We start from the raw sequence: 12191 nt of genomic DNA, 5'->3' as shown, positions 1-12191 counted from the left end.
TAGGGTGACGCAGCAGCAAAAGAAGCTAATGCTATTCTTGGCTGCATCAACAGAAGTCTAGTGTCCAGATCAAGGGAAGTCATAGTACCACTCACTTCTGTCTTGGTCAGACCACACCTGGAGTCGTGTCCAATTCTGGCACAATTTAAGAAGGATGTTGACAAGCTGAAACGTGTGCAGAGGAGGGCAACCAGGATGAACCAGGGTCTGGAAACTAAGCCTTATGAGGAGTGCTTGAAGGAGCTGGGTACGTTTAGCCTAGAACAGAGGAGACTGAGAGGAGATATGATAGACATCTTCAAATATCTTAAGGGCTGTCACATGGAGGAGGGAGCAAGCTTGTTTTCTCCTGCTCTGGGAGGGAGGACTCGAACCAATGGCTTCAAGTTACAAGAAATGAGATTCCAACTAAACATTAGGAAGAACAGTAAGAGCTGTTTGGCAGTGGAATGGTCTCCCTCTGGGGGTTGTGGACTGTCCTTCCCTGGAGATTATAAGCAGAAGTTGGGTGGCCATCTGTCATGGATGCTTTAGTTGAGATTATGGCATTGCAAGGGGATGGACTAGATGACCCTCAGGATCCCTTCCAACTCTACAAATCTATTATTCAAGCCTCTCTGATCACTGATCTAGCACAAAAAAGGAAGAAGAAATATGGTATCTCTAGCCCTCCCACCACACTCCAGCCCAACTTACCATCTCCTTGTGATTGGGGTAGAAGGTCTGGTCAATGAGTGGGAATTCTTCCGGTCCAAGTTTGCGAAAGAGGCGAACCATCTGGGCAAACTGTCAGGTAAGAGACAGAACAAGAAAGAGACCTTCTAAATCTGTTCTCGGCTTGCTTCTGTTCTAACTCTCCCATTTGCCTCTATTGCTTCCTTGAACCCCCTTTCCCCTCTGGGAGCTGCTGCTGCCTTCACAGGCAGACATTCGAAACTCCACTTGGTGCAGCCCAGCCACCACCAGAAGTCCCCTTTGGGCATAGCAGCACCAGCTGCCCATCAGCTGCAGGCCAAAATCAAAGTGGTGGTCATTACCTTAGCCTTCCTTCTTATGACCTTCTGCTCTGTTTCCCTTCTATTTATGAAGCAAGAACATGAGAACATAAGAAGAAGCTTGCTGGGTCAGGCCAAGAGGTCCTCTCCCATCCTGCTCCCACAGTGGCCAACCAGGCCACTGCCTGTGTATTGCGCCCATGGCATCCCAACAGCTGCTCCATGCCTGAGGCAGGCTGCCATATCCTTGCCTGGATCTGGTGAGCTTACAGCAATGTAAGATGAGCCCTGCAGGATTAGGTGCCTCTAGTCCAACATCCAGTTCCCACAGCAACCAACCAGAAGCCCATGGGAATCCTGCAAGCATAAGCGGAGCAGAACAGCACAGCACTCTCCTCACAGGTTCTCCACCCACTGGGATTTAGAGGCCTAGTTCCTCCAATACTGGAGGCAATATAGCCCTCATGCCTAGTAGCCCCGGAAGCCTTATCCTCCAAGAATGGTATCATCTATACTCTAGAACAGCCTCTCTGCTTGAATCCTGCCAAGCCTGTTGCCCACAATTTAGTTAACACTTCTCCTGTTTATCCAAGGCTTTTAACTGGTTTTCACTGGCCATTCAAGTTTTAGTGTCTCAGCTTTATGTCAATTTATTTTTAATTTAGTGATGGTTCCATGGGAAGAGAATGAGCAAATGAGCCCTGTGTACACATGATACCTGTAAAGTACATTCAAAACACATCCAGTCCCTCCAGGAATCCTGGGCTTCTTCATTCATTAAGGGTTTTGGATAATTATAATTCTCTAAGGCACAACAGTGCCCACAATTCTGTGAGGGGAAGAGTATGCTTTAAAGATAGAGTGTGTACACACCCCTAGTCCTTCAACTTGTGGGTATGCCAATAAACACTCCACTCGTTGTCACCACCTAGTCCAAAGCCTACAGTCACAGTCCTTGCCCCAAACATCGGCTCCCTCCACTCACCACCCAGGGCTTGTCGCAAAAGTTGTACACAGAATGCAGGGAGTTGACACTGGGCACTCCTGCATACTGCAGTCCTATCACGATGCCACGATGGTCTCCTCCACGGGCCATGCTGAAGGCATGCTGACGGACCAGCACAAAGTCGGGCTTCAGGCTCCTAGAAGAAGAAGAAGAAGCGTGATAATGAAGAACAAGGGTGGCCAGGAAAACCACTCTCCCCCCATCCTTGCTCATAAGGCCTGCTTCCTAGAGACACCAGGATCCCAGAATCTCGGCCCCCAGCATAGGCGCCGACTCCATGGGGCTTGAGGGGGCCCGAGCCCCCTCAAAAATTCGTTTGGGGGGGCTCTGCCCCCCCAATAATCTCCGGCACCCCTCCAGCAGAGCGCCATCGCCGCCCCTCCCCCAGCCCAAAATGCACAGGGAGGGGCGGGCTGCATGCCTCCTGCCCTCCCTCCCGAGCAAAAGCTCCACCCAATTTCCTTTGGAGCTGATCACGAGGAGGCGGCGCCACTTTATTTGCATATTCATGAGCTTATTTATTATTCATGAGCTTTCCCGGGCCCCCCCCAATATTTTTTATAAGTCCGCGTCCCTGGCCCCCAGGTCTGTAATCTCTAATCTGCTGCATCTCAAAGATGAGACCAGGTGTTCTCTTGGACCATGTGCTTGCTTTCCTTTGACCACTGAAGGAGCCACAGATTCTTTTCCAGGGCTAAATCAACCAGAATGCAACTGCTGAGTCCATACATTGGTGTTGTCTAGTACAATGGGTAGCTCAGATTCTCTTTTATCCTACAGCCCTCCTATCTCCTTTCTGTGGGATGTAATCCACTGGAGCAGTCAAGTACAACATTACTTGTTTTGCTAGAGTGCACATGCAGGGGATGTTGGTCCAGCCAGTCAAACCTCCTGTTCCACCTGGCTGGAGCATCCTTCCTTTGCATGTGACCAGTAGGGGGCGTGACCTTTCCAGACCTGGTAAAAGGCCAAGTCACGTAGCTACCTCCCTCCCCTCTTTTTCGTCCTGTCTGCTTCCTGCTTCACCTGGACTGCACTGCTGCTCTCAGCCACCAGTCCCTGGGTTATCTCCCATATGGGGTAAACCTATTTGTACTTATTTGTAACCTCAAGCCGTAAGCCTGCCTTCAAGGATCACACTGTGCTCTGCCTGATCCTGAGTAAACTTATTTTTGTTATTTATGAATAAAGACTGCGGTGTCTTTATTCTTTTAGGAGGGATAAAGGGGGTCTTACCAGGAATAAAAGAGCTTAAGAGATTCTAACGAATCTGCAACCAGCTACCTGTTGTGTAAAGGGGGAATGCACTCTGCTATCGCGAGTTAGGAAGGATAATATTAATCAATATATCCTCTCCTGTTACCCACAACATTCCCACAAAGGGTTATTGGTCCCAGTGTTGCGTATTTTTGAAGGATTGCAAAGGATTGAGATCCTAAGCTGAATAGTATTTTTCTTTGTTTATTTCCTGGTAAGAACACGGTTTACTGCTCCATTGTGTGAGGGAATTAAGCACACCTCCTTCCCTTGGAGTTCACAGTACCTAAGACAGTAAGGAGCTGTTTTTACTTTTGAGATTTTTGAGATTTTAATTTTGAAATTTTGGGAAATTTTTGAAATTTTGGATTTTTAAGATGGCTAGTGTGGTTTTTGATGAAGATGCAGGGCCAAGAATGCCTAAGCTGAATGAACATAATTTTGTTCACTGGAAGCAACATTTGATAGTACTCCTAGAATCAAGAGATTTTTTAAAAATAATATTTATTAGAGTTTTAAAGGTTACAAAAAGAAAAAGTAAAAACACCATATTAAACAAAAACAAAACAACATATCGCAATAAGGAAGAAAAAGAAAAGAAAAAGAAAAAGAAGAAAACAGAAAAATAAAATCCATTAAAAAAACACAGCGAATCTTCCCATAACTTATCTTTCATTTGCTTGTTTCCTTGACCTCCTCACACCTCCCTTTTTTGTATTCTAGTTCGGTTAACTATTTATCTTAATATAATGTAACTTTACTTTCCCTCCTTTCACCGATTAACAGTCTGTTTTTTCCTAATCCTTTATAACATTTCTGCTAAAACCACATAATTTCCTTCCAACATCCTTCTAACATTCATTAATTTTACAATGTTTCTGTAAATAGTCTTTAAATTTCTTCCAATCTTCCTCCACCGACTCTTCTCCCTGGTCTCGGATTCTGCCAGTCATTTCTGCCAGTTCCATGTAGTCCATCACCTTCATCTGCCATTCTTCCTGGGTGGGTAGATCTTGTGTCTTCCAGTACTTTGCAATAAGTATTCTTGCTGCTGTTGTAGCATACATAAAGAAAGTTCTATCCTTCTTTGGCACCAATTGGCCGACCATGCCCAGGAGAAAGACCTCTGGTTTCTTCAGAAAGGTATATTTAAATACCTTTTTCATTTCATTATAGATCATCTCCCAGAAAGTCTTAATCCTTGGGCATGTCCACCAAAGGTGAAAGAATGTACCTTCAGTCTCTTTGCATTTCCAACATTTATTATCGGGCAAATGATAAATTTTTGCAAGCTTGACTGGTGTCTTGTACCACCTGTAGATCATTTTCATAATATTCTCTCTTAAGGCATTACATGCCGTGAACTTCATACCTGTGGTCCATAACTGTTCCCAGTCAGCCATCATAATGTTATGTCCAACATCTTGTGCTCATTTAATCATAGCAGATTTCACCGTTTCATCCTGAGTGTTCCATTTCAACAGCAAGTTATACATTCTTGACAAGTTCTTTATTTTGGGATCTAGCAGTTCTGTTTCCCATTTTGATTTTTCCACCTGGAAGCCAATTTTTTTGTCCAAATTATATGCCTCCATTATCTGGTAATAATGAAGCCAATCTCGCATTCTATTTTTTAGTTTTTCAAAACTCTGCAGTTTTAATCTGTCTCCCTCTTGTTCCAAAATTCCCCAATATTTCGGCCATTTGTTGTTGTTGTTTTAATAATTTTTAATAACTGGCCAATCACATCAAATTAAATCACATCACATAAATTCCAAATTACAAAGCCAAATTTTTAAATTTTGTTGGGGGAACCCATACTTCAAGATCCGAAGGGGGATTCTGATCATCTTCTTATTACTGCGTTAATGTCCAAATCAGTCCCAATCAGTCCAAAGTTCATAATTCTATCCAGTCTTATCTTGGTGTTTCCACATCATATCTTGTTCATTTAATTTCTCTTTTTCCTTTACGATCTCTTCTGTTAGTCTCCTTAAGCCGATAAGCAAATAGAATAATCCTGTGTGAATTTCCCGTTCCTCCAATCTAAGTCCAGATGGTTTCCATATATCTCATTCGTAGATAACATCGCTCTTTCCATCATAAATTAGGCATTTGTCACTCTTAAGTCCCACCGAGGAGTTGATCTACGATATGTAAACAGCTCTATTTCTCTCTTTCTCCTCCCAGACCCAAGAGCTCCAACAATGCCTCCCAAAATGGCGACGGCATTTAAAATGGCGACGGCATTTTTAACTGCGTCATTCCAAAACTCTTAGCTTTCCAGCTTCGTCTTGAAACATTGCTTTGGTTCGAAAGTTTATCTCCACACAGCCTTAAATCCACAGTTTGTCCTTAATTTCTGACTCATTAGGGGAGGGGATTCTTGTTTAATCACATAAAAAAAGGAAAGGCAGGTTTCCCCCCCCTCCCCCTCAGTCATTTGTCATACCTGTATCTTGACGTATCTTCTCATATTTTATTCTTGTCTTGTTATCAGAGATCTCTTCTGTCAGCAGTCTTTACTCCCCCTTTTTCCTTGAAGTATGTGCAATTTATCTCGTCCAAATTGTTTCTTTTGAAGATTCTTGCAACTAGCGGCGCGGATCAGGGACGGCATCCAGGAGTGCCGGAATCCCACAGGAGGGCTTTGTGCCTAGTGCCCCCACCCCCACAAATTCGGGGGTGGTATAGGGCACAGCAGGCAAGGGCCGTCCCCCCCACAATCCTGGGGGGGTTGTTAAGGAGGCTAATTACCCCCATCATAGCCTCCAAATTACCTCATGTGGATCGGAGAGATGTTACTGTCAGCCATCTTCCGATGCGCCACCTAGTGGCCTCCCCATTTGGCCTCCATATTGAGCTTTTTCTGAGCCTTCGCTTCCATTGGTGACAACCACCTTGGGGTTTTATTTTCAAGCAAGTCCTTGTATCTTATCCAGACATTAAACAGTGCTTTTCTGACAATATGGTTTTTAAATGCTTTATGTGCTTTGACCTTATCATACCACAAATACGCATGCCACCCAAATACATTGTTAAAACCTTCTAAGTCCAGCACGTCAGTGTTTTCAAGAAGCAGCCATTCTCTCAGCCAGCAAAAAGCGGCTGATTCATAATAAAGTTTTAAGTCTGGCAGGGCAAATCCACCTCTTTCTTTAGCATCAGTTAATATCTTAAATTTTATTCGAGGCTTCTCGCCCTGCCAGACAAATCTAGAAATATCTCTCTGCCACTTCTTGAAACACTTCATTTTATCCACAAATTGCAATGTTTGAAACAAAAACAGCATCCTTGGCAATACATTCACAGCGATTCGGCCTAGCAATGATAGCTTCAGATTTGACCATATTTCTAAATCCTTTTTCACTTCTATCCAACATTTCTCATAATTATACTTAAATAAATTCACGTTCTTGGCAGTCATATTAACCCCTGGGTATTTCACTTTCTTAACCAGTGTTAATCCTGTCTCCTTCTGAAACCTCTCTCTCTCAATCACTGTTAGATTTTTCTCTAAAACCTTACTTTTCATCTTATTCAATTTAAATCCCGCTACTTGTCCAAATTCTTGGATCAGTTCCAGTATTCTTTTAGTACTAGATTCTGTGAGGTTTTGACCAGCTTCGGCCCATCTGAAGCTGAAGCTGATACGGGCTCGTCTTATCTTGAGCCCAAGCAGAGCGTCGTCACACACAGCGGAAGGATAAGCAGTATGTGCTACATTCTTAATTTTATTTACACTCTATGCTGAGAGAATACAAACGTGCATCTTGCCTCTGCAAGAGCAGAGAAGCAACTCCTCTCGGAAACAAAGAACACCGAGAGAACAGTGAAAAACAGGAAACCAGTGTACGTCACATCCAGTCTCCCATTCCCGTGGGAATCCAACGGTAACTCTGACTGTGGAATGCAAAGCAATGTCTTGTGACTGCAGTTGCTGCTCAGTGAGGGAAATAGAAACCAACATCCTCCCCCTTTCTGTGAACATCACTGGGCAGCGTGTTCGTACAATATCAGTACAAACCCAACTTCTGCACATAGGTACAGTGTTGATCCCTTGATACAATCTTGGACAATACATCAGCAGGAATTTCATTACCTGGCATATAGGACACCATTACGAGTCCCTTCTGAACACATTCCCTAGCATGTTGCAGTTTCAATTGCAAATGCTTTGTGCTTTGCTTATAACCTTCAGAATTCAGCAAAGCCAAACATGCTTTGTTGTCCTGGTAAACCTGGATTGGACATTTGACAGGAATTTTCATGTCTTTGCACAATTGTAACAACCATTCACAATCTTTAAGTGAATAAGACAGTGCATTCAGTTCAGCTTCACAAGTACTTAAGCTAACTGTTGTTTGCTTCTTGCATGACCAATCAAAAAGACCCTGACTGGAGACTTCCGGAGGCGGCGCCATGGCAATGGCGGATTCCCTCTAGTTCTGAGGAAGTAGCTCCGCGGAAATCGGGTCTTGCCGCTACGGCGAAGCGGGGACCCCTTCGAAATCACAGGCGGGTGAAGCCTGTGACTGTGGGACTCGGCGGGCACCCTTAGCGCCCCCCCCAATCTGTGAGGGAAGGGGCTCCGGAGTGAAACGGGGAGTTTGGCGCAGTGCTGAGAGTCAATTGCTTCTTCTGTGGAGTGAAGCCACACAGCTGTTGCCGGAGAGCGCTGACCTTTTTCCTGTGACAATTCGGCTACTAAACAACTACCCGTGAGTAGGTCAAGTTTAAAGATCGGGGAATTTAAGAAAAAAAGGATTAATTTGGCACTGAAGCGGGAAGGCGTAAACAGGAAGTCCGCCTTCTGTTTTCTGTATACAGATCAAAGCAAAAACTGTCTAAGCTAAGACCTGGAGAGTTGCGTTAAAAGGACTTAAATCCTAACGTCAAATTAAAAGAACTCCCTCCCTGAACTTCAGGAGAGGGGAGGGAAGAGGGGAATAAAAAAAAAGGAAAAAAGGAGAGAAAAGGGAATAAAGACCACCACTTAATCCTTGGGAACGGACTGCCAGGATCAATAGAATTGCTGTATTGAGAGTCGCACTGTTTATGGACAATGTAACTTTTTGACAGTTAACTCTGCAAGTGAGATACTTTTACTCTGAAGGCCTTCTTTGGACTTGAAACTGTTGCTTATTTTGTTGAAGGGGGACTTTGGAAAGTTGGAAAAGATACTTTATTGTAATACCATTGACTATTACTGTGTCCCCCTAGAGGAATACTGAAATTGCTACAACTAGTTGGGGAATTTTCCACTTCTAACTGGCCAGGGCAATTTCCACTGTAAAACAAGCTTTGGCCGTGGGACTGACCTTGATCCTCAGATAAAGTGTTATGGGAAACTTGCCTCAGGAAAAAACAACAAGATTGGGCAAGGTTAGACTGCAGCAGACCAGCGTAGTATTGCAGCAGCACAGAGCATCTGCATCCGGCCCTTCCGCACCACAAGGGGAGGATCCTGCACAAGCTGGGTCAAAAGGAATGGCATCTGAAGAGGGATTTACTTCAGTATTAAGTAAAATTTATGAAACCTTGGAAAAATTAAGCAAACAAGTTACTGAAGCAACAACTAAAATTGCCCAAAATACTAGTAGCATCAACAACTTGGGGCAGAAGGTGAATTCAAACACAGAATCCATTGAAAAACTGCTGCAAGAATCTACTTCAAATCGAAAGACAGCTGAGGAAGCAAAGGAAAAAGCATCGGCTGTAGAGGAGAAGATCCCACCGATATGTAAGCAGCTTAAGGACCACCTGTCGCTTTTGTCCATGATTCAACTGGTGGAAAAACAGACTAATTTGAGGATCAAACTTGAAAAAGACAGCCTAAGTGATTTTCTTACACAGGAATTTGCAGACTTCTGGAACCTGGATGCTAAGCAAGACTTCAAGATAGTAAGTGCTTTTAGACTTGGAAGAGGAGGGAGAAAGAACAGGGTGAGAGACTGTTTGATTACCCTCTGAACAAAAGAAGAGAGAGATAAAATATTGAGTCTGCATTTCCAGCAGACTTTGGAGATACAAGAATCAAGAGTAGAGATTTTTAAGGACATTCCGAAATATTTATTGGATCTTAGGGCTAACTACGGAGAGCTGGTGGCCCTGCTGAGAGGAAACAGAATTGTTTTCATGTGGGAGTTTCCCCAAGGCCTTTCTTTTACCTTTAAAGGGAAAAAAATCAAAATAAGATCAGTGGAAGACAAAGAAAAATTTCTGAGAGAGCACGGAGAAAACCTACAAAAAGAAGCTGAAGAAGAAGAGCCAAGAGCACTAAAACCAGGAACACTAGACTTAGTATCACTACCTTTGGGACTGGACAAACTAGAGAAAGTGACACCACTGACAGAAGAAGAACAATTACTTGGAGCAGTTGGAGGAAAAGCAAAATAACCACACCATGTCTCTGCAACTATTAAGTTGGAATATTCACGGTTTTAATTCCCCGGAGAAAAGGAAAAAAGTGTTTCATTTATTGAAAAAGGAACAATTGGACTTGATTTGCTTACAGGAAACCCATGTGATAAGGCTACATAGGAAAGTACTGATTAATAAAAGATTGGGCCAGGAGTTTATTTCGTCGGATAAGGTTAAAAAGAGAGGAGTTGTAATCTATGCTAAAGAGAGCCTATCACCGAAATTCATTTTTAAAGATGACCAAGGAAGATTTGTGGCAATTGAAATTCAAATTCAAGGAGAGAAATTTTTAATAGTAGGAGTTTATGCACCAAATGAGGGGAAATCTGATTTTTTTAAGAAGTTGCATGAGACACTGTTGGACTACATGGAGTATAACGTCATTATGATGGGAGATATGAATGAACACACATGGATCAGCTTTCCCTTGCTGAAAACCTAGAGAAAACAATACTTCAGTGAGTTTTGTGTGCCAACACCGTGCACTTTGTTTGAGACCATAAAGGGATTTCTTCAGAGCACAAACAAATCCCTGTTTTACCTGTACGCCATCAGGTGGAAGCATATAAAGAGATTCACCTAGAGATCCATACAAAAATGCTGTATTCACATCGTAGTGACTAACGTGAAAATTCTCTTCTGCAGCAAGCTTGAGCATAACCCTAATGCTCTCATACCTCACGGTGGGTGAGTAGGTCTTGTGATAGTCTTCACCTGGTACCTGTGAAAAACCTCTGGCTACCAATCTGGCTTTGTGTCTATCTTGCCATTTTGATCAGTCTTCGCTTTGAAGACCCATTTGCTTCCAAGCAGTTTCATTCCTGGAACTACTGGAACTAGCTCCCATGGTTTGTTCCTCTCTAAGGAATCAAGTTACAAGGAATCAAGCTAAGGAATCAAGCTCAGCCTTCATGGCATTTAACCATGGCTCAGCATCCTTTGAATCCAAATCCTGGATTTCTTGGAAACTTGAAGGTTCAAATACCTTCTTGGAGCTTTTAACAGCTGCTACTGCTGTCTTAGCAAACTCATCAGCAAATCTCTTTGGAGGTCTGCCTTTTGTGGCTCTCTGAGACCTGCGAATTAGCCTTAGGTCTTCAGCACTCTCCTTTTCCTTCTTAGGAGAAAAATGACCTATTGTGAACAATGGTTCCTCCAATTCTTGATCAGAGCTTTCAGAGGGTCGCATAGAGGCTTTCGCACTCTTGAAATCCTCTGAATCATCTGATTCAGTCTCAGACTCAGAATCAGAATCATCAGTGGGTTTGGGTTGTTGTGGCAGCTGTGGCTGTTGCTGCTGCTGTTGCTGTGGCTGCTGCTGTTGCTATCCTCAGTCTCATCACTGTCATCAGGATAACATTGGAAAATTCCCACATTCTCCCCCCCCCACTTGGCATTGTACTCAACACTTCTTGTGAGCCTAATTGTCTTAGAGTCAGTCATCATTATTCTGTAAGAACCTTTCTGATACCCAAGAAAGATACCATGCAATCCACACTTGCCTAACTTGGAGCTTTGTGGTGTGTGAACCCACATGTCAGAACCAAAAATTCTCATGTGTTTGATGTATGGTTTCTTGCCAAACCAATCGCTGAAGATAACCTGCGATTATAACTGTAAACAAAACAGGCCAAAGATTCCGCCCAATAACTCTCTGGAAGATTGGCATCATGCAGCAAGGTTTTTAACCCTTGAAGCAATGTTTGATTTACCCTCTCACAAAGTCCATTCTGCCATGGCGAGCGAGGACTAGACAAATCGTGTTGAATTCCTTTCTCAGTCAGAAAAGCTTCAAACTGCTGAGAAGTGAATTCCCCCCCGTGATCAGTGAAAAGAGTCTTTATCTTCTTACCATGCACATTTTCCAACCAAGCACAGAATTCCTTGAACCTTGGAAAAGCCTCTGATTTCTGTTCAAGATTGTACACATAAGTATACCTAGAAAATGCATCAATGATAACCATGAAGTACCTGTTTCCACCCAAAGAGGCCAAGATAGTGGACCAACCAAATCAGCATGAACAACCTGGTATGGTTCTGTAGCTTGCCTACTAGACACCTTACCTTTTGCAGCCATTTTCACTTTATTTGCTGCGTATGCCTTACACTTCATGTGGTACCTTCATGTGGTACCTTCATGTCATACCTTCAACCAAGGCAGGCATTTTAGATACTGCCTCAAAATGCAAATGACCAAATTTCCTGTGAAAATCATGAATACATCTTGCATGCAAATTTTTGTTAGAACCTGCAATGCAACAAGTTTCATCCTGCACAACATCATCAAAATACAAAACAAACAAACGATCAACATATTCAGCATGCAATACATAATCGTTTTTCTTTGTGATGGTGCACTTCTTGTTCTTGTAGGAAACGTCAATGTTCCGTTCATTCAGCTGCACAACACTGAGTAGATTATGTGCAGCATCTGGAACGTAGAGAACATCTTGTATCGATAAGTCCAAACTGTGAAGAACAACAGTTCTGTAGCCTTGACTGGGGATCGT

General features: G+C 43.2%; 1 protein-coding gene across 3 annotated transcripts in view; it reads right to left on the bottom strand.

Moving 5' to 3' along the window:
• SYN1 (synapsin I) overlaps positions 1 to 12191 on the bottom strand; it is a 109334-nt gene that overhangs the window by 65117 nt on the left and 32026 nt on the right. For all 3 annotated transcript variants that reach the window (XM_081895222.1, XM_081895223.1, XM_081895224.1), the window contains exons 4-5: positions 1981 to 2137; positions 697 to 786 (exon numbers count right to left, since the gene is read on the bottom strand). In XM_081895222.1, the coding sequence (XP_081751348.1) occupies positions 697 to 786; positions 1981 to 2137 (247 nt within the window). The remainder of the gene's footprint in view (positions 1 to 696; positions 787 to 1980; positions 2138 to 12191) is intronic.

Source organism: Podarcis melisellensis, assembly GCF_964234715.1.
Source record: "Podarcis melisellensis genome assembly, chromosome: 17".
Classification (NCBI taxonomy): domain Eukaryota; kingdom Metazoa; phylum Chordata; class Lepidosauria; order Squamata; family Lacertidae; genus Podarcis; species Podarcis melisellensis.
The sequence above is the reverse complement of the archived record's forward strand: the minus strand, read 5'-3'. Positions and strand labels throughout refer to the sequence as shown.